The sequence below is a fragment of the Notechis scutatus genome, chromosome 5 (assembly GCF_049901735.1).
Source record: "Notechis scutatus isolate UNSWTSFEM ecotype Mainland chromosome 5, rNotScu1.2, whole genome shotgun sequence".
NCBI classification, from domain to species: Eukaryota; Metazoa; Chordata; class Lepidosauria; order Squamata; family Elapidae; genus Notechis; species Notechis scutatus.
In genome coordinates, this window is record NC_142013.1 from 40,692,695 (window position 1) to 40,716,702 (window position 24,008).

Below are 24,008 nucleotides of genomic sequence, written 5' to 3' on the forward strand. Positions count from 1 at the left end.
ATCGAGCGTGGGGGCTCCGTATTACGTATATGATAATCAGGGCGGCAGAGGCGTATTGCGCTTCTCTGCCTCCTTAATGCGGCCGCCGCCGCCGCGGTTCAGAACTTCTTATATAAGTGTTAAAGTGGCCGCCTGCTGAAGATGAACGCGTCTTGGCTTCGCAGTCCCATCAAAGCGCCGTTGTCGAGATCACTTGGGAAAAGGTAGTCGTGACCGGAGCGTAGAGCTGCAGCGACCAGCAAGAGCGGGTCCTGCGAGTCAGCATGAGTTGCTCGGATGTGGTGAGGCACCAGGCGCAGGCGACGTGTCACCCGTCCCAGGTGAAATTGCCCGCAGCATCCTCCGTGTCTTCCACGAGTCCTTGTCCGTTCTCCACACCGGCGTTCACGTCGAGCCAACAGGTGAGAGTCTTAACGAGTCAACAGGAAAGCTGTTCTTCTCGTAGTGGGCGGAGAAATGGGAATGACGGAGTCTGCTAGTCCCGTTCTTGGGAGAGGTGGGGTGGATGAACCCAGTCGTGAGAAAAATTTGGTGAAGTGTCGGCTCAAAAATAAACACTGGACGTTTATCTCTAGAAGGGGCTGGGTTTCTTTGTAGTTTAACCAATGCTGTGTATCACTTAGGAGCTTGATTCATGAGGCTCATTAGGTGAACATACCTGGTTGAACAGAGTGACTGGTTGCTCTGTGTTGAGACCTGTCTTCAGCCACACTCCATATACACAAATATTCTTCCGGCATTCTCTAATTTAGAAGTAATACTCATCTCTTCAACAAGCAGACTACATATAAAAAGAGCATATGAATCCAATCAGATGCAGTGTTTGACTCGGTCACTTACTCATAGTTGTATTCATGAACACATGCTTTGACTTACTACTAACACCTTATACATAGCCCTTCAAACTTTAGTCTGAACATGATCCAAAATGCCCCTACATGGTGAATGGGAGTTTATTTTTTGCCACCCTATGAGTATTTGGGCAGGCTCTGAGCAGTGTAGGTGTAGGGTGGCTTCAGCCACTGTCATTTGACGAAGTGTTTGCTCAAACGAGGAGCACTGGAGCTTTGTCACTGGAGGGGCTTGGATGATTTTGATAGCTTGATGGCTGAAACTGAAGAAGAGAGGCTATCAGATGAGCAGACTTAACAAGGAACCTGTAAGAGGGCTGCCTAAGAGGGCAGAAGAAAAGGTGCTGCTATGTTCCGTAACATAGAACTAATATACTGCAAACTGGTAGCACTTCATGTTTAAAGTTATTTCCCCCCTGATCAAAATGGAAGTATCAGTATCAGAGGATTGTGGGAGATACATCCAGCTTGCTGTTTTTTCTTCTTTTTTTATCAATTCTGTGCCCAAGGCTGGAGGGTTTCTTGAATTATCCTCTTCTTGGAATGTGAAAACCTTTGTGAAGACAATATTGAGAGCCACTCTGTCCCTTTTCTGAGTCACCTGATATCTGTTCAAAGTTCTGCTATTATCTTAGAAGTAGGAATGTACAGGACTTGGAAGAGTAAGCCTGCTTGCATAAATTGCTAAAAAGAAGGGATGTTGGTGCTGTGAATTAACGAATTCACCATTAATTTTGAATAAAAGCTGAAGGTTGTCCTTAAGAAAGACTATTTTTCTGCATTTATGCCCCAGTTTTGAATATACAGCAAGTCCAGAAACAATTCACATTAAATTCAGTATGGTCTTTTACTTAAGGGGTACATATCTTCAGAATAAATGACTAAAATTTTCTTTTAAAAGGTAATGTAATGTTTTGTCTAAATTAAAGAAACATTTGAGGTTTGTTATAGTGTAAATTTGATCATTATGATGATTGCAGACTCTAAAGCACAATAAGTTATTTTTAAATGGAAAGCCTAGTCAGTTTTGAGTTTTAGTCTTTTATAAGTCACCAGAAATAAAATGTCCCATAGTTTCAAATAGAAAATTGGTTTGTAACAGCAAACATTTAAAAAACTATAGGATGTATTACTGCAAAGACTTTAATCCTTTGCATAAGAGTATTTGATTAACTGAGTTTTAATGCATGGAAATATAGCATCTCAGTAAATGAACACATTTCTGCTAAAAGTACCATTATATTATGTTGCTTATATTGTTTCTACTGCTTGCTGTTTGTTTTTAATGAAGTCAATTGATTGTTCAGGTCAGTATTATATCAGTTCCAAACAGCCATGATACAACAAAATTAAGACTTATATGAATCAAATGTCTGCATATACAGTACATTTACCATGGCAGCAGTTTCAGTAGATATGTTTTATTAAATACAATTTCACTGACTTCTTTGCTAAATATGTACAGAGTTATTTGCCAAAATTTAAATAAATGATAGAAAGCCGAACTTTGTTATATATTTGATTATAGTATTGATTTCAAAGAAAAGTGAAAAAAAATATAAAAACTCTATATATAAAATTTTATTTTTGAAATTTAGCTTTTACTCTTTGACTTAAGAATCTGATGTAACAAAATAAATCAGTACATTCTTATCAGGATGACAACACTTTTAGACTATGCTGTGCGTGGGTGAAGTGGGACTAATATTGACTTGGCCCCAATATAGTCATCTGAGAATTCACTTTTTTTTTTTTTTTTTGCTTTTACTGCATTCCATGAGGTTTTATCATTATTATGCATACACACACAAAAATGTTTTCTCCATACATGGGAAGTGACCCTTAATACTATCTTGGTTGGAATTCACAAATATGGTCTAAACTTCAATAATTTCTGTTTTATTTTTTTTTTCTTTCTGCTACTGTGAGCAGATTTGTCAAAACCAGGCTAATTATTTCAAGCCTACTCTACAGTGTCAGAGCAGTATAAATCTGGAGTTCTCTCCCCTTCAGTTAAATTGTAACTGATTTTTGGATGTAGGTATTCAAGTTTATTTATTAATTTATAATTTAATGTTGTATGACATTAATATCTACTTTGAACAAACTTGTCTGTCAAGAAGCAGATGTTTTTCATATCTAGAAATCTAAACTGCTTTGAAACTTTATGATTTATTTTACTTAAATTTTTATTTTTATAATAGAATATTGGGGTGTCATGTCATAATAGACAAGTTTTTTGTAAAAAAAGGAATATTTTGAAAATTATTGGGTTAAATTTGGCTGATTTTTTCCTAGCATAATTGTCTGTTTTATTGGAAAATAATTAAAACTTACTTCCAAGTAATTATGCATATGATTGAGATTATAATTCTTTTGTTTTCCACATTATTTATTCAGTTTAAATCTGCCTTTTTATGCAATGCACAAAAATACTGCAAAGAATTTGCTTTTGTTAAATATGAAACATCTTAAAGCTGAATAACACTGAAATAATAAATTATTGGCATTCTTCTTTTCTTCATCAAAATATATGGCCTCTATTTTTCATTTCTGAATACTTACTCTTTTTCACTGAGGGAACGGATTACTTTTCTCTTCTTTCTCCATCATCTACTGATCATGACTGCTCACCCTGGGAAAGAGAGATAATAAAAAATGTATTTGTTTAGGAGTGAGATAGTATTTTTCACCATTATGAAACATTCAGAAAGACTTGTTTTAAATTTTTTTTCTATCACAATCAAATAACCAGATGGGAAATATAAGGGAGATCCTAACAGGCCATGATAGTAACTAATTAGCAAATTTCCTACTATGGAGAATAGGTCATGAATGACAGTTGTAACAAATATATAATGTATATTCATTTTCATAGGTTGACAATCAGCTTTTATGATATGTAATTATATATTATTCTATTATTTATCCATTTTTTCTCTATTCTTAGAATAAAATAGTTGTATACAGTAAGATGCAAGAAACTCTGGAAGTAACACTTTCTAATAAGCAAGAGGAAGAGGAGAAAGATCAGCCTACTGAAATGGAATACCTTAATTCTCGCTGCGTCCTTTTCACCTACTTTCAGGGAGATATTGGCTCAGTGGTGGATGAACACTTTTCAAGAGCTTTAAATCAAGCCAATAACTTCAATTCAGAGGCTGTTCTTTCAAAAACCAAAACAGATTTATGGAGAGGTAAGTTTTAAAAGGAAAACTGAATTGTACATTGTTTTCTTCACATACTGTGATTTCTTTCATCTTACTATATTATTGTTATTTAAAGAACAAAAGCAATACAACACAACACAAAACCATACATCTATCTGCAACCAACACATAAGAGATGCAGCTAGAAAAATTGGGCTAGCTAGCAAAAATATTGCCCTGGCTGGATAGAATCTAAACAGCTTCAAGAAGAATGTAAAAACAGCTGGGAATGTTTTAATTATCATTATTAATCAAATCATCTTTTAATGACCCCATAATCCTTGCAAGGTGGAGTTTGGGCAACCGAATACAGCTGAGTGGTTACTGGCCAGATGCCCTTCCTGTCACCAATGTGGAGTTATATTCAGCAGATATATTCTCATCGTGTCCAAAGAGAAAAATATCTGCTTCTACACAAGATCGAACTCACAGCCTCCTCAGTGTGAGGCTAGAGCTCAACCTCTAGGCCATTGTACCACTCATCATTATTAAGTTTTAATGTATAGATAAATAACAAGTAAGAATAATTAAAAATTCAAAACACACAAGAAAGCAATTGAAATGCATATCATATATAGAGAAAATCATTTGCCCAATTTTAAACATATCAATGTGTGGTCATGTGGAATAACATTGGTCATTATATCAATTAAGTTTAAGTTAACAGACATACAGGGTTGATTCAAAATTGTCATTCTGAACCTCTCTGTTTTTAGGACACTGAAGAGTAGTATCATTTTGTAGCACCTCAAACTTTGCAAATAGTTGGAATAATTCTTCCAATAATGATAAATTCAAAACATGGGATATGTAATTCAAAATATTCAACTCTGCAAACCAATTTAAACCATCTAAACAAATGTATGGATGTGAAATTAACACAGTGATATAAGCCTATATCATAGGAGTTAACATCTTTCCACCCATTTTATACTTCCACTATTACGGGATTGGCAACAAATACTTTTAAAAAGTTAAAACATTATCTGATTTTTCAATATTCATAAAAGGTAACGTTTTACTCAATAATTTCATCTGCAGAAAAACAAACAATTTTTTAAATCTTCAGAGCTGTTAACTTAATTTATTAGTGTGTGACCTTCCCATTCTTTATTGTAGAGTTCTTATAAATAATTAATATGTATCTAAAGTTTTACTCTTTAGTTTTTTATAAAAATATTTTGGAGATTTAAATTTTTTTCCAGACCCAAACCAACATTGAAAATAATTCAGGATTAAGAATTACCTACTGATTTATCTTGATAGAAGAACAAATAAAAAATACTCAATATTCTTCTGTTTTGCAATGGCAGAAAAAGAAGTTATGAAGTGTTTTCCACTTTTAGAAATTTGAACACTAGTATGCCACTAAGTCATTTTCTCACGTCTTATTAAAGGTAATCACAGTAATAGCACAAATCCAACAATTTGGGTTGATTATGCTTTTTTGTAGCCATGAAAGCCAGCTGGTTGACTTTGAGACGGCATTCTTTCTTAGGCCAACCAGGAGTGGGTTTCTACCGGTTCTGTCCACCTCTACAGAACTGGTAGCTCTGAAGAGCAGCAGACATAAAACCAGTTCTATGTCTGCTGATGTTTTTGTCCACCCACCCAACCTGGCTCTTACCTGACCTTTATTTCCTGATTTTTCAATTTCAGCTGCTGTGCAAGGCACAGCTGCAGTTAAAAAGGCAGGAAAAGAGGACTGTTTCAAAGGCTGCTTCTCTGCACGCAGCGTGCTGATGATGATTTACAGGCGCGCCCGCGCAGCGTGCAGGGAAGCACATCATAAATCACCAAATCTCCGAACCGGTAGTTAACTCTGTCGTATCCCATCCCTGAGCCCAACCCTCTTTACAGATTGTTGTGGAAAAATAGATAGGGGACAGAAGTCTTAGGCATGTTTGCTGCTTTGAGTTTTATATATGAAAAGATAGTATAACAATATTAGGTTGGTTGCATAATCAGCCAGATGTTTAGACATCTGGATTTGGCATTTCCAAGGACTCTGGATTGGCAGATGTTGTGGTCTGATAGTATTAAAGGTATTGTCACAGGATGTAAGCTTTTCAAAGTAAAGCTTACATCCTTAGCAATTGATTGATGATGATTTTGCCATTGCCAAGTATTTTCAAGCTGTGATCCTATTGCTTTGGGATTGCTTCTGAGATACCTATTACTATCTTTGTTTTCCTTTGCCACAGTTGTTTTACTTCTATGTAAAGATCTTTGTATTTTGTGATTTTTCTCTAGTTCTTTCTTTTATATTCTGCTTATCATTATTTTATATTAGATAGTTCCAATAATACTACTACGCATGTGTCTCCAGACACTAGTAAATTTAAAACCATATGACATATTTTCTTCTAATTATTTTCACTAGTTTAACAGCAGACTAAGACCATACAAAGTTCAATGAAGAAATACAACTAAGAAACAATTTAAGTTTACTTTGGATGGCCAGATCTAAAGAGATAGTAGCATCTTGAATTCATAGATTCATATCATATTCAAGAATTCATATCTTGAATTCATAGAGTATTGTAACTTAATTGCATGAACAAATGATTTATGTGGATTTTCAGAATTTGTGAAAGTATTGTAACTATTTCTCAGTATATTAATCATTAACATAATGCTACAACAAACAAAAATAAGAACAAACTAAATTAACATATTAAATTGACAGAAATCACAACATTTCCTCTGGGTCGCAAACAGAGGACTAAAACCTCTGTTTCAGAACAATAGATATAATAGAATCCTAAATTAATAATACCTAAAAATCTAACAGGAATCCATACAGACCAGCAACAAAACCACCATCAGGTAAATTTAACCCCTAGGCTTATTGCTGGGGTGCATGTTCAACACACTACTACATGATTTCCAGTCCAAGGGTGCTTTCTGCTGTAATTCAATCTGTTTGTCACCTCTAAGATCATAGTTGACTTAAAACAGCATTTTTCAACCCAGCATGTATGGAATTTGATGCTAGCTGGGCAATTCTGGAAGATGAAGTTAACATATCTTAAAGTTGCTGTGGTTAGGAACACTGGTATAGACTAAGGATAACTGCAGGACAATCTGCTTATGATTATGTTTTGCTGAGTACTGGCAAGGCTGACATGACATGGGTCCTTTCCATTAGGATATATCTAAATAGCAATCGTGCCTTCTCTGTTGAACAACATCCCTTTAGAGATCTTTTATAAGGCAGTTTGAGACCCCCATTCTTATAAGAAATATAAAAATATTTGTCTCCATAATTTTCAATATTTTTTCATGGTGTTATACAGTTTTTAAAAACTACCTCCTTGATTCAAAAATCACTAGTTCATCAGATTTTCAATTATTTCACATTCTGTTTTAATAATATGAATTTAATTTTAGATTTAATTTAAAAGGTATAATAGATATAAAGCACTGGTCACTATAAAATGTGCTATGATTATTATATTTTTTGATATACTTTCATGAACATTTAAAAATGTTTATGAACATCCTTAGTTTCTCTACATAATAGCAGTGGTGTTTCTGAATTCATTTTGAGAGTTTATATCATTTTTGCTTTTTCTCTTAAAAGAAAACACAACAATTGCAAACCAAAGGAGGAGCTTCCCAGCTTCATTTTGGACCAGTTCTTATCAAACTCCACCTCCACCATCTTTAAGTGGAATTCATCGTGATTTTCCCATTACTATACCAAGCACCTTTTCAGTAGCAGATCCAAACAGCTGGCCAGGGCATACGTTGCATCAGACTGCTCCATCTCCCTCATCTAACATGCAAGAGTCTTGGCATTATCCTTTAGCATCTCAGGTGAGCTCTTCATATGGACATATGCATGATATGTACATGCATCACCATCATCCCCATGTACACATGCATCATCACCATCATCCGACTTCACATCTTGACCCACGGTACAGACCTTTGCCAGTGCCCTCAGTTTGTTCAGGCAAGATTCCTCCACCACAGTGTGATGCAACAAAGTCAGATCCTACTACTGTCAGCTGTGCTACCTCGGCTTGGGCAGGAGCCTTCCATGGGACAGTTGATATTGTGCCAACGTTTGGATTTGAAACAGGTAAGCTGGAATTAGCCTGCGGGTATCTATACATATTTCAGAAAAGTATTAAAATATTGTATTTATATTCTTCCTTATTTTCCAGAGTTCAATATGGTATACTTGGTTTTTCCTATTTTATCTTCATAAAACTCTAAGACAGGTTAGAAATATTAATTGGTTTAAGGTCACCATGAGCCTTTATGGTTGACTTTCATAGTCCGAGTTTAACTTTTTTGTTTATTAGAATAAACAATTGTAATGAATTTTGTTCTTAATCTTGTTCAAGAATAGGATGGTTTAAATTCACATACTGTAGACCTGAATGAATTTTTTTAATTCAATGATATGTCAACCTTTTTCCTAATAAATCAACACACACTATAAATTTTACTCAATTTTTTAAAATATAATTATGTATTTATATTTGTAAGTAGGAGGGTTTTTTTGTGTGCTAAAACTAAATTGCTTTTTCTGACTTTTGGTTTTAAGTTTGGAAACTTCATAATCTTTAGTCATTAATTCAGTTGAAATCTGATTTCAGACTTGATATTGCCATAATTTTCCAGAATGTTAAGTTACAATTTCAGCTACAATTAATTGCCTTATAATTATACAAACCAAATTCCATTGCGACAACTCAATATTTGGAGTACATATTACATTAATATCAGAGGTGGTATTCAGCAGGTTCTGACCGGTTCTGGAGAACTGGTAGCGGAAATTTTGAGTAGTTCAGAGAACTGGCAAATACCACCTCTGACTGGAGATTTTACAGTATCCTTCCCTGCCATGCCCACCAAGCCAAGCCCACAGAACCAGTAGTTAAAAAAAAAAATGAATCCCACCACTGATTAATATGTTTTCTGCATTTGTGGAAATGTCAAATTGTTACACTAAACTACAAGCTTAGTTGTTGCAATCCAAACAGATAACATTATTGTTAGGCTTATTTTGAATCAGTCACTTAAAACAACTTCTTAAATTTACAACTTCTAAGAATGCTGATTTCAGATATTGTCATTCAGCAGATTTGACTGCATTATTAATATTGAAATATAAAATTTGAGGCAAACTCCTGTTTGAAGTGTTGATCTACAAAATCATTCAAAGCTTTTCAAAATGTCCTGTGACATTAATCCTGCAAATATTTTTTCAATGCATTTTAACATGATTGTTAAATCAATCATCATCATTTGTAAACTATTGTTCATGCTTTGTGTTATGAACAAATAAGTAATTATCACTTGTCAGACAAGCCATGAATTAAAACATGCATGGTGTTATGTCATCTATATACCAAGCCTGTGTTGTTAGAAAGTTGGAATAACTCTAATGAGTTGGCTTGTCTAGTTATTGGCATTTTGTTACACAGAAACTGAAATTTTCAGAACTCTACTGCATTTGCTCAATTTGTTATTAACTATTAATATAAATATTATTATATTATATTATATTATATTATATTATATTATATTATATTATATTATATTATATTATATTATATTATATTATATTATATTATATTATATTATATTTATTATATTATATTTATTATATTATTATATGATATGATATGATATGATATATGATATTATATTATATTATATTATATTATATTATATTAATTATATTAACTATTCCTGTGCTGTGTTATATAGCAGATGATACAGGATAGTTCATTGGCATTATTGTGGAACTTATACATTCTGCTTGTGACTGGCATAACTAATTTCTGACAAAATATGAATTATCACTCACTGAATTGTGAAAAATTTAGCATAGGCATGTATTTCCTTTCCCTTCCCTCCCTTCCTCTCCCATTTTGTCCCCTACATATTACTGGATAGTAGATCATGAAGTTTCGGTCTACAGAAACTATGTCATGTTTAAAGAAGGTAATGTATGTTTGGTTTTGCGCTCAAAATGAAACAGCTATCTTCATTTGAGATGACTCCATTAAAGAAATGAGAGAAAACCTGTATATTCAATACAGGTTTATAAAGTCCTTACCAAATAGCAGCATTTAGGAAAAACATAATGATGACTGTTTTGATGAATATGTGTCATAGTTCATTTTTTTGTGTAATAAATCCATAGGTTTATTTGGCACTATTGTAAGCAAATCTTTTTATGCATTAAACATCATTGGACATAGGCTCATTTACTTCAAGATTTCTATGTGTTGTGTCAGGAAAACGTGTTAGATACATTCTGTCATTTTAAATTGTTTTCCTTTTTTAAATGTTTGAAATAGAACACAGGATCAAGCAAAATAATTATCTGAGGGAAGGGAAAAGACAAGTAATAATTTGGATGTATTTTAACTGCATCTGACTTTCTCTCTCTCTTTTTTTTCTGTACTAATAGCTACAAACCAGCAGGGTTTGTTTTCACATTTGCATTTATGTAATGGCACAGTCAGTTGCTTGATACCTGCAGCCTCAAGAAATTAATAAAAAAACAGCACACGATTATATATTTAAAAAGCCTGGATAATTTTATGGCCATTAATAATGTTTCTAGCTATAGTGATGAGACAATAATAATTACATTTCATATTTTGAGCTGTTATAATGTCATCATCTGCCAAGACAAGCAGATTACTCTTTATAGAACCTACTTTTTGCAAGGTATAGTATATTTTTAGTAGATTTGATTTTTCAATGAAATTTGTTTTGGTTAACACGTAGAAGGAAAAATGGCTCAAATATTATACCATCTATTTTTATTTTTATTTTCCTTTGTCCAGACTATCACTCAGCCCACAAAAATAAAAATAAATCATTTCTTTTTTTTTTTAAAGCCCTAATTTTAAAGGAAAAGTTAAAAACAAAACAGAAAATGCAAACTTATTATTTCATGGAGAAAAGAAAATTGGAAGGGCAGAAGGTCATCACATTAGCTAGGTGTACTCTCACATACAATAACTTTAATATAGCCATAATGTATACTTTAAAAAAAATGAAACACTAATAATGCAGTGTACAGAGTTATGTTTTTGTGTGTTCCCCCAGCTATCAAGGTGGTTAAAGAATCAATTAAGTAGAATCAATTAAGTAGAAAGAACAGGCTCCTCTTCCATTCCAAGAGAGTAGCATTACTGAGATTGATAATGTCAAGTTCATGATTCCAGACCCAAACTTGTGACTTCTTAGTCTAAGAACAGAATTAATTAAAGCGTTAGAGCTAAATGCAGTTTCTTATGCTACCCTGTTTCTCCAACAATACGGCCTCCCCCAATAGGAAGTCCCAGCATGTTTTATAGGCATGAAATGAAATTAGCCCCTCCCCCCAAATTAAGGCCTATATTAAAACATGCGAAATGGTGGGAATGGGGGGGGGGGCTTGCCATTAGGAAGTACTTTTGTTGCATACCCAGATATGGTGCTGCCTGTGTTGACCCCGTTACGAAGTGCCCCATCAACGCCGAGGTCAACATCCAAGCCGTCGCCGCCCGCCCGAAAATGCAAGGGGGGGGGAATTAAGTCACCCCCGAAAAGATGGCCTAGCCATTTTTTCGGGGCTCAAAAAAAAAAAAATAAGATCCGGCCTTATTATATGAGAAACACGGTAGTATGCATGTAACTTATTTTGCATGGTGTGCCAAATCTTGTTTTAGTTTAGTTTACATTATTGTTATTGCACCTCGTACAACAAAATTAAATGCCATCTTCAGTGTACATTATAACAATAAAAATAAATCACAAACACACATCCTTCACATTCTGTACAATTGAATGGAAAACTCCTGATATTGCATTCATATTGCATTATACAGTAGATTAGAACTTGGGTTATGGCACCTTTGTTATAGCAGCAGAACCTGGATAATGGCACAAAAAAGCTAAATGTATATAACATTAAACCAAAAGACACTTTGCTTCGAACAAAGATTAAGAGCCAGCACGCCTCCTTATATCCCCTGGAGGGGCGTGTCAGTCTCTCTAATTAATCTCTGGCTTGACGTCTCCTTTCAGATTGTGATTGACGTTTCAATCTTCTTCTAGTCCTAGCATCAAGCCAACATCCGTCAGTCTCGTCATCACTCGAAGCCTCTGGCTCATTCTGTGGATCAGCTGCTGACACCTGAGGTATGAACGAAGTGGAAGGCTCCGACACTCTCTCATCTCTGACACTCTCTCATCCTCCTGGCTCACATCTGTGTCCTCTGATACATCAGACTCCAAACTCACAGCAGGCCCAAAGCTTCCATCTTCAGATGCATCAGATTCAAAACAGCAGGCTCAACCCTTCCAGTCACGCTATCCCTCACCGCAAGGCCCTTCCCCCGAGTCTGACGATCAGGATGTGGTTTCGAGGGGAATTGTGCATGATATATCCGAATAAGGTCCGGGGCATGCACCTTGGACACATCCTGCCAGGAACGAATCTCTGTTTCATTTTCCAGCCTCCCTACAAAGTACTGAAATCGTCCCTTCAGCCATCGTGAATCGTATATGCCGACCACTGTGGTATCCGCAACAGGTTCAGTGCTGGGCCCAGATGGAGAACCCGTATCATCTGGAGAACGGAGAGTACACGATGGGGTGTCAGGTACCAAAAGGGAGCGGTGAAAAACAGGGTGAATGCGCATGGAGCGCGGTAGGGTGAGCCGATAAGCCACAGGATTAATAACCGCCTCAATAGGGAAGGGACCAATAAAGCGATGATCCAACTTCCTAATCGGACGATCAACCCGGAGATGCTTCGTGGACAACCACACCTTGTCACCCACAGCCAACGGAGGCGTCGCCCGATGTGAACGATCCATGAAACGTTTATAGTCTGCTTTCGCTCATTCCAATTGTCTGGAAATTAATTGATGCACGGCATGTAATTCAGACAAAAAGTCTCGTGCCTCTGGAACTGGAGAATCTGCGATTGACAGGGGGAAAAACCTTGGATGGTAACCCACATTTGCGTAAAAAGGCGTCATGTGGGTGGAGGTGTGCCGAGAATTGTTAAAAGCAAACTCTGCCAATGGAAGATAGGTCACCCAGTCGTTTTGCCGTTGATTAACAAAACATCTGAGGTATTGGGCGAGGATGCCAATTACTTTCTCAGTCCCGCCATCGGTTTCCGGATGGTGCGCCGATGCTAAACATACTTGTATCCGTAGTGCATTCATTAGGCTTTTCCAGAATTGAGCGGTGAACTGAACACCGCGATCTGAAACAACTCTGTCCGGTAAGCCATGTAAACGGAATACGTGTTGTATGAAAAGCTGGGCAGTAACACGAGCCGATGGTAACCTTCTACACGGGATGAAATGGGCCATCTTGGTGAGCATGTCAACCACCACAAGTACCATTGTATAACCCGACGATGAGGGCAAGTGCGTTAAAAAGTCCATAGAGATTGCCCCCCAGGGTCGGTTCGGAGTCGGAAGTGGTTGAAGAAGTCCAGGAGGCGCATCTGATGCAGCCTTCACTTGTCGACACGTAATACAAGAGGCAACGTAAGAAAAGACGTCATGTCGGACTCGAGGCCACCAAAATGTCCATGTGACCAGGTGAAGAGTTTTAAAGAAGCCAAAATGGCCAGCAGCAGGATGGTCATGACATTGAGTCATGATGAGGGCTCTAAGCGTCCTGGTGGGTACGTACAATAGTCCTCGATGCTGTAGCAAGCCCTCCTCTAGAGTCCATGGGGAGTCAGGTTCAATTTCCCCTATTCTTTGCTGGGACCAAGCGTTGTGCCTCTCTTACTCGAGCCCTCAAATCCACCGGGTCCTGAATAACAGCCAAAGATTCCGATGGCAGCACCGTACGTGGAGGAAGAGGGTCCTCGGGACCAATGTACTCAGGTTTACGAGACAGGGCGTCCGCTCTCCGATTTTGTCCACTGGGAACGTATGTGACTGAAAAATTGAACCTAGCAAAGAACAACGACCACCGGATCTGTCGTTGGTTCAACTTCTTGGCAGTGGACAAATGTTCCAGGTTACGGTGATCCGTCCGAACCTCCACCTTATGCTGAGCCTCCTCCAGATGATGTCGCCAGGTCTCAAACGCAGCCTTGATGGCCAGCAACTCCTTCTCCCAAATGGTATAATTGTGCTCAGAAGTTGTGAGCTTCCTTGAATAATATGCGCATGGAAAAAGAGGTGCGCCATCCATTGGGGCTTGTAGCAACACCGCCCCAATAGCTACGTTAGAGGCATCTGTCTCAACCACAAATGGACGATTCGGATCAGGATGCCTCAATATAGGTTCAGCAATGAAGGCTTTCTTTAGAGCCTCAAAAGCCTGTTTCTGCGGGGGCCCCCACTGGAATGGGACCTTCTTGCGAAGGAGCTGGGTGATGGGATCCGTCAGCTTGGCAAAGTCCAGGATGAAGGTCCTGTAGTAATTAGCGAACCCCAAGAGACGTTGCACGTCCTTTACTCGACGAGGGGGTTTCCAACTACACAAGGCCTCAACTTTCCTCGGGTCCATGGCAATGCCCTCGGGAGAGATGATATGCCCCAAGAACTCTATGGAAGTCTGGAAAAAGAGGCATTTCTCCAGCTTCGCATAGAGTTTATGCTCCCAAGGGGTTGTAATACTTGACGGACTTGACGAAGGTGGCTATCCCTGGACCGAGAATAGATCAAAATGTCAACCAGGTACACCACCACGAACCGATCAAGCATGTCTCGTAAAATGTCATTCATTAAATGCTGGAAAACCGTGAGGGCATTGGTCAACCCAAACGGCATTACAGTGTATTCAAAATGTCCGTATCGGGTGCCAAACGCCGTCTTCCACTCGTCCCCCTTGCGCATCCGCACCAGGTTGTAGGCCCCTCGAAGATCGAGCTTGGTGAAAATAGTGGCCTCCCGCAACCGCTCCATCAACTCTGGAATGAGCGGCAAGGGATAACTATTTCTCACCGTGATGGCGTTTAACCTGCGGTAGTCGCAGCATAAGCGCAACTCCCCCGTCTTCTTTTTCACAAAAAGGACGGGAGCAGAAAGAGGAGACGATGATGGTCTGATAAATCCCCGGGCCAAGTTCTTATCCAGGAAATCTCGAAGAACAGTCAATTCGGGCTCAGACATGGAATATAGACGACCCTTGGGCAGTGGGGCATCAGGTAGAAGGTCCACGGGACAGTCATAGGCGTGATGCGGTGGTAACTGATCTGCCTCCTTCTCGCTGAAAACATCAGAGAAGTCCGATAACTCCGGTGGTATGGAAACAGCGGGGGCGGCGATGTCCTGGCCAGCGCAGGTATATTTCAGATGATCCATGCACTGGAGACTTGGGAAGGAAATTGCGTTCTGTGCCCAAGCCACCAGAGGATCGTGCAACCGTAGCCAGGCCATGCCAAGAACCAAGGGGAGATGGAGGTCTGAGGTGATATAAAAGCTAATCGCCTCCTCGTGGTTCCCTGTAATCAGACGTAACGGCTGGGTGGCAAAACGAATGGGCCCAGACCCAAGCTCACGCCCATCAACGGTTTCCACCCTTATGGGTGGTTCCACTGCAACCAATGGGACATCAAAGTGGGTTGCAAAGGCCTGGTCCATAAAACTAGTTGGCACTGTCCCATAAACGCCGGGAACATATCAGTCTGTCCCAAGAATTTATCCGGCACAGATACCGGGCTTTTCCTAAGGGGAGGAGCTGGGGGAGCAATAGGAGCCTGCAACTGCGTAACATGATTAACCAGCTGAGTTACCTGATGTAGGACCTGGTTATTCTGTAAAAGTTGGTCAATTTGTTGCTGCTGCTGCTCTACCAGTTGCTTTAGTTGTGTTTGGTCCATCTTGGTTATAAGATGGAGTAAAGATTCGAAGCAAAAATGTTCTGTCTCACCTGTATCCACAGGTGAGAATCCAAAGTTCCAAAGTTCAAATGCTCAAACAGACAAACACAGACAGGGCAGAGTTAACTGCTTCTGTTTACACAGTCCTTGGCAGTCTTCCTGGAATCTGTCTGGCAAGTCCGAGCTGACCATAAATCAAGACGCTGCAGCCGAGAGAGTCAGATGCAATCTCCAAAACCAAAAGACACTTTGCTTCGAACAAAGATCAAGAGCCAGCACTCCTCCTTATATCCCCTGGAGGGGCGTGTCAGTCTCTCTAATTAATCTCTGGCTTGACGTCTCCTTTCAGATTGTGATAGACATTTCGATCTTCTTCTAGTCCTAGCATCAAGCCAACATCTGTCAGTCTCGTCATCACTCAAAGCCTCTGGCTCATTCTGTGGATCAGCTGCTGACACCTGAGGTATGAACGAAGTGGAAGGCTCCGGAGATGACCGTGTCTCCGACACTCTCTCATCCTCCTGGCTCACAACTGTGTCCTCTAATACATCAGACTCCAAACTCACAGCAGGCCCAAAGCTTCCGTCTTCAAATGTATCAGATTCAAAACTCACAGCAGGCTCAACCCTTCCAGTCACAACACCAAAGTATATGATAAATATGACTTTAAAAAAAAGGATAAGTGGAGATCTTGCCAATAGGACAATTAAAATATTCTAAAAGTTTTTTTTAAAGGAAAGATGCTATGAGACTTTAGTGGGCAGATACAGTATAGAGAGGTATAAGAGAAAGGCTGTTTGGGTTAGAAAATTGGAAGGATTAGAATACCTAGATTTGAGTGCATGGTTTCTCAAAAAACAACTTGCTTTAAGAATTCCTTAATTCCTGTACTGCTTTACATTCCTACCATTAACCTGGCAGTTAATAGATTTGATTCTCACATGTATATAACATGAATAGTGTGTCTTTATTCTTTTTTTTTTTTTTTTTTGAGGGGGAATGTCAATTTGTTTATATACAGCAGCTTACGGTATATGCATGCCTTAAAAATGATGTTGCATAATGAAGAACAGTCTCCATGACATATTTGGCTTTGAAACAGTGTTAGTGATGCCTGTTTTATTTTAGTCAATAATGGATATATTTGGCCTGATAAAATCATTTCATGAGTAAGCTGGAAAGAAGCTATACACATTCTTTTTCCACCTTGTAGAATCTTTTCAAATGAGGAGCAGGCTTGTTGAGATGTGAATATATGGCAGTAGATGATGTGGGAATAACAGTTTGTTCATTTGTTACATTTATGCTCTGTGTTTCTTCTTAAGGCACCATGCATGGGTTGTGTTCCATTTTTTATTGGTAAGAGTCCTGTGAGTAAGATCAGATGGAGAAAATATAATTGGCTTAAGGTCATTCTGAATCTGTTTACTTTTTGCACTTCTATGATTTATTGTTAAAAAGTCATCTCATCCATTGCTGTTTCTCTCCATTAATAAAATGGCATGGACTCTTCTTTCTGCAAGGAGAATTCAACAATCAATTCACCCAAACTATTGCTTGCATTATTATGTCATTGCACCAACCCCTCATCATTACCCAACTTTGTTGACAATTTTAAAACATAAAAAGGTAATAAATGAGATATCATTCCTTTTCTTTTCTGTTCAAATGTGTTGAATTTTTGAGGATTGGAGCTAAACAAAGAATAGTGAAGGGTGAAGAATCATGTTAGAATCCATATATTAGAATAATTTGAAAGCACAATTGCAATAGTTTGCATTGTAGTTACAAAGGAGTATATATTATTTACTCTCTCTCTCTCTCTCTCTCTCTCTCTCTGTGTGTGTGTGTGCTTTTTTTTGTTAAAATTCATATTTTGTTTTTCACATCTTAACTTAACCTGGGGTAATATTGAAAAAAATGAAGACAAGATGAACCTGCTGGAAACACATTAGTTTTATAATTATTTTGTTATGTTAAAGAACATTTGAGGAGGCATATTTCACTGGTTATGGTACATCTGGTAGCTTTATATGGCGCTGAGTGCTGGCCAACCACAGAATCCTATATACATGCAATGAAGATGTGCATGCTCCATTGGTCATTAGGTGTTCCTCTTCATGACCATATCAGCAATGACAATATGACAGCAAATGGGCATTGCATCAATATTTTTGAAAAAATGCAGAAGAAAGGCCTACAGTGATATGGCCATGTTAAAAAAAATGGCACGACAACTAAGCAAATCAGTGCCCTTTGCACGTGCAATCAACATGTCACCTTTTTGACAGTTCCCCCCACATCCTCCCATTCAGATTCCCCTAATCACAAATCAGGGTATGTCATTACAAAAAATACAGATCCATCTGTTCACTTCATACAAATTTAATCAATATAAGTTTGCTGTTCTAGAAAGAGGCTGTTTCATTATTTCCAGGGGTGGGATTCAAATTTTTTAACAACCAGTTCTGTGGGCGTGGCTTAGTTTGTGGACGTGGCTTGGTGGTCATGTTATTGGCTGGGTGTGGCCAACTCAATATCACTCACATCGAGGCATGCATTGCCTCGCCTGGCCTCTCATGATTGTGGGGATGCTGCAACAGTCGTAAGTGTGAAAAATGGTCATAAGTCACTTTTTTCAGTGCCATTGTAACTTTGAATGGTCACTCCATACAAGCAAAGTACCAGCAAAGGAGGGGAAAAAACTCCAGAGATGTTCCTGAGACAGGAAGTCTAGTCCTGCCAAGAACCCTTATAAAAAGGGTTAATGGAGAGGCAGTTTCTGTAAACAACACCAGAATGTTTCCTTCCTGCCTTCCTTACAGGATTAGGCCAGTAATTTCTTGTAACAACCGGTTCTCCGAACTGCTTAGAATGTTAACAACCGGTTCTAGTGAATAGGTGAGAACTGGTAGAATCCCACCCCTGATTATTTCTATTTTGTGTCACTTGACTTAAAGTTTGTTCAGGCTATTAAAACAATGTTTTTATAACCAACTCTAAGCTGATGGTACTGCTTCTTTGAGTTTAAGCACATTAAGGGGTGATAACTCGCATATATCACATGATGTTTCTCTGCCTGTAAAAATATAATCCTACTCAGAAGTAGTCACACAACATTTACTCACATGCTTTGTAGTTAGTTACTCACAAGATCTAGTGTTTCAGAGTTTATTATTCTATGCATTGCTCTTATCCAAACTTTTCTTTGCTTGAGTTGATTCACATGTTTGTGATAATTAGCATATTCTAAGGAGTATTGGAAGTAACAGAAAAAATAGATGTAATGAAGTGATGTCACTGAAGGGCTTGTAGTTGAAATCATTTGCCTCTTGGGGTACCAGTTCTGGGAGACATTAAAAAGCTTCATTAATGTTTAACATGCATATTTCAGTCCTTTTTTCTTACCACAGTCCTTTTTCCCCCTCACTCATTGATATTTGAACATAGATCTTTTTGAATATTCATATTTTTATTGGATTCTACTAATATAGTTTAAATATTAATTTATATTTCTAGTCAATGTATGTATGATATGCCATATGCTAAATAAATAGTCCTGAAAATAAGGCAAGGTTACATGCCGTTATTGACACTCTTTGACATCTTTGATTATAGAGGTAGATTTAAATATTACATAAAGTCTGGATGATGCTTGGGTGCTTGGTAGCACTGCTGCCAAGAATTTTATGGACTACAGAAGGCCCTCCCGAACCCCAGTCCGTGGACCAGCACTGGGCTGCGGCATGGCAGAAATTGGGCCACACAAACAAACAAAGCTCTATCTGCAGGATGTAAGCAGCATCAAAATCATGCCCCCTCTGGTCCTCAGAAAAATTTTTCTCCATGGAACAGATCCCTTGTGCCCAAAAGTTGGGGGCTGCTGTACTACAGTAAGATTGAGGGTCTTGTATTTACCATCGTTCTATATTCTAGCTGAGTAATATCAGAAATGGAGTTCTGGAGAAGGCAACTCCCGGACATGGGCCTTTGATACCTACATTGTCTGTACAGGAGGAACTTGACACCCTCATTTCACCATGTATGAATTAACTTTGAACTCTTCTTTGAAGATGCTTTGTCATTTAAATAGTTATTAGAATTTGAATACTATATACAGAAATATGTGTCTCAATGAAAATGCATTTCCTATACCCTGATTCCAGCCATTCAACTAAAAGCATTCTTTTATGCATTTACAAGAAAAATTTTACTTATATCTATCTACCCAACAATATCCTTAAATATCCTTCATCCTTAAAAGAATGAAAATGGAAACTAATATCCACTCATTAGCATCATTCATAGTCCCAAGAAAGGCATCTCTATTTATTCAAGAGACAGAAGACCAAATATAATTCTAAATGCCTATATATAGTTTCCTTGATGTTGAAGAATTGTAAAAGTATATTCAATCAATATATTAAAATACTGTATATTGAAATGATTCAACAGTAAGAAATTTCAGGAATGTTGCCACCCCCCCCCCTTGACTATTGAAATTTCAGCATTATCCTTAATTTTAGTTTGATTTGAGATAGAGACCAATAACAGTCTCATCTTTTTCAATTCCCTTGTATTAAACTTTTCTAACACTTTTATTTGTAGATTCATCGGTCTGGTAAAAAAGAAATTCGAACTAATTGTTTTTAGTCAATTTGGTTTTGGTTTTCATATTGATCCAGGATTGCTTTTTTATTTTTAGCAGCTGTAAGACTGAAAAAAAAATTAATGGAACAAGCAAGGTGCAATAGGGAGTGTCTTGAAAGTCAAGCATAGTTCCTCATGGTATATTCTGTATTTTTTTTTTGTCACACTGTTATTTCAAGACTTTTTGAAGACTTCTTAAACTACACAATTTCATCAAAACTACATATTAGGTTTATTTATTTATTTAACCTATGGCATCTACAGAGGTCATGCAATCACTGATATACAAATTTAGTTTAAATAAAGCATCAGCAAACACACACACACACACACACACATTCTGGAAATAAAGCTAGGTGCGTCTTATGGTCTGGAGTAGCTTATAGCGCAAAAAATATGGTATTTGGGGCGAGTGCTCTGTATTCACTGGTTTGAATGACATGCTAAACTGTAGTTAATGATATGAACCAAGATGCTGTTCACTGTTCTTTGTTCACACCAATCAACTGAGACCTTCAAGTATTTTGCTTATTTATTTTATATAAGTAATTTATATGAATTACAATTTATCAACTGTTATTAGTCATAATTATGACTAAAGCAACAAACCTCAAAATATGGCTAAGAGTAACCACATTGTAGGTTTTGAGTTTAATACTATAGTGCTGTTATTCTAAGTACAAAATCAGAAAAGCTGCTAATCCCTTTGCAAGCTTGCCAGGAAATTGAGTGAAGAGACCACAACAATTTAAGATTCACTGTGTCTTATTCCTATCATGCTAAATGGTGGTGTCTTATAATTTCTGAAAAGCACCAGCATCTTTTAGGCATGTATTGAATTTTATAAAGAGTGGTAAAGTTCATGCCAAAGGATTTTGGTAACTATATCAAATTTTTTAAAATCACCCCAATTTTTCCTGGAAGACTGAAGTAAGACTGAAGACACTCTCTCTCCCTCCCTCCCTCCCTCCCCCCCCCTCTCTCTCTGTGTATAATGTCTAGAAAATGTATTACATTTTCCATTGATGCATCCTTTCCTTTTTCTTTTGAAGCAGGCACCCAACATCAGGACAAAACTAAGGCGGCTTTATGGTTTTGAAGTACAAATGGAACTTGTAAAGAATCAGCATTAAGAGTTCCTATCCTTGAGAAAGGGATATGGTACACCTTTTCCATCTGTCTCTCTCCTCTCTGCATCTTCACAGCACCACTAGATATTTTGCTAAGCAAATGCTGAGCCAACTGTATCATACGACTGATCCTTTATACCCAGCTGCCTATTTGTCAATCTCAGGATTGTTAAGTAGAAATGAGATGAAAAGACAACAGCTATTCATCATCCATCATTTGTCACCTGAATCTGCAACAGCATTTCTGATATCCATCTTTTTATGCTGCTAAATAAGCATTTGGTTTGGTTGTATTGGCATCTAATATTAATGCACAACCAGGTGAGGACATAACTGAAACTAATTGTTATATTTTGGGAATGCATTTTGGTAGCTATTTGTGAATCCTTTTTGAGGAAATACAGAAAGTTTACATAAATATTTACAGGATATTTTAGAACAGATTGTTTTTTTAAAGTTAAATAATGTTAAAGTTCTGTTTAAAGAACTTGTCTGCAGAGGTGCACTGTTTAAATGCCTACTTTTAGTTGTTTGTGGAATTTTATTGTTATTTGCTCAAATATCTTGTAATTGTTCACTGTTGGCTATATAGATTCAGTCCTACATAGATAACAAATTCTTGAATGTGTTTTACCTTCTTCTGAACAATCACTTACATATAAAATAGTTTTAATAGCTGTAGCATCAAAAACATGAGCATAAGCTTTACTGCTTTTAATGAAAACTTTGAGATATGGACAATATGTTTCAAAATGTAATCGGATACAGAGCTTTTGACTGAAAATCTAACTGCAAAGGAAGCTTTGGTCTTAAGTTTACACTGACATTAATGCCATTCTTACTGTTGAGCACAAAATACCTAATATTAGCCTAATTTCTTTCAGCTTCAATCTTAATTAAAACACCTGATTGGGTGCTTTAGAAGCCACTTTATATTGCACTTGTACGTGTCTCTTTCCCCCCCTCATTGCAAACTATTTGGAGGTTTCCTACTTATACCAGCCTTGAAATCCATGATTAGGAAGTACTTTAAGCAATCTATGTAGCATATACAGTAGACTGGAAAGTACGAGGTGATGCTACAAAGAGATTTGGTACAAGTACAGTTTTGAAATTTTAAACAAAACTCATCTAGAGAAAGTCTGGCTTTGCTGTTGCCAATAGCTGACACTGACTTGATTAGACATGAGTTATGAATGTAGTAGAGCCTGCCAATTACATTTGTAAACCAAGGATTTGTTAATTGAATTATGTTAAATTAAATGGATTTGTTAATTGAGATCATTAAGTGCTCATGATGTATCTTGTGAAGGGAAGACAATGGGTGACCTAGTGCTGGAACAGGCCACCTGCTTCTGACCACTCAAGGCCTCCTTCAACCCACTGAGATATCTCATGCTTTCCCCCCACCCTGCCCCACCGGGTGTCCACAGATGCTGGGCCTGTTTCCTTCTAGATTCCAATTGTTCCTCCCTACCCATGCCTGATCGCTCACTGACTTTTCAAAGATCACCAGAGTTCTAGACCCACATAGCAGAAACAGCAGCCATCTTTAGTCAGATACTGGTGAAGCTGTAAGAATGTGAGAAATAAAGAAAACAGTTTTTGTCAGCCCTGCGAGCCTGATGAAACAAATAAGCACTGTATTGGCTGCCACTGCTGCCTTTACGCCCCAATTCCTGAAGCCACTCATTCAAACCAGCCATCCAGCAGCAAGCAGGCCAGGACCAAACAAAGCCTGCATGGCAGTAAAGCAGTGGGGGCATTGGCCTCATGGCGTAAAGCAATGGGGCAGGATGGGGAGATAAATAGTCAGGGGGCATGTTGCAGTGTCTCTGTGGTCAGTCATAAGGATGAATGACCAATGAAACATACATAACTTGATAACCAGGTTGTAAGTACTTTTTTGGGGGGTGTCATAATTTTGAACCATCACTAAGTAAAATTGTAATACCTCGAGGAATACCTGTATTTCATAACCCAATCAACATTCTATTGAACCAACTGTGTTAGTTGAATATGAAAAAAAGACATTAATTAATAATTTTAGTAAAATCAGAGAGAATAACAATAATAAACATGGTAAACTTATCATCAAAATATTAAACACCAGTATTTAGTGAAATTTATTAAAATTGTGGTTTGATTTGTCCAAAGTTATATTTTAACTAATTAGGGATATTTCTAATGGAAATCATAGAATGGGTTTTGTTTCAACAGGTAACCACAATGGAAAATGGCTTTTGTGATCTGGATTAGGTTTCTGTTTGTGGAAACTTTATATATTTACAAAAAGCTCATTACTATTAAATACTGGAATAAAGCTGTTCTTTTTTCATAAGCA

General features: G+C 37.5%; 1 protein-coding gene across 2 annotated transcripts; it reads left to right on the plus strand.

The window, feature by feature from the left end:
* VGLL3 (vestigial like family member 3) lies at window positions 1-24,008 on the plus strand. 2 transcript variants are annotated; one of them, XM_087966627.1, is made up of 5 exons: window positions 283-401; window positions 2,784-2,888; window positions 3,802-4,048; window positions 7,647-8,150; window positions 21,587-24,008. In XM_087966627.1, the coding sequence occupies exons 3-5, from the start codon at window positions 3,826-3,828 to the stop codon at window positions 21,631-21,633; spliced, it is 774 nt and encodes a 257-aa protein (XP_087822753.1). In that variant the 5' UTR covers window positions 283-401; window positions 2,784-2,888; window positions 3,802-3,825; the 3' UTR covers window positions 21,634-24,008. The 2 variants fall into 2 exon arrangements, with proteins under 2 accessions (XP_026519875.1, XP_087822753.1); XM_026664090.2 differs by lacking the exon at window positions 2,784-2,888 and having other exon boundaries at window positions 1-401.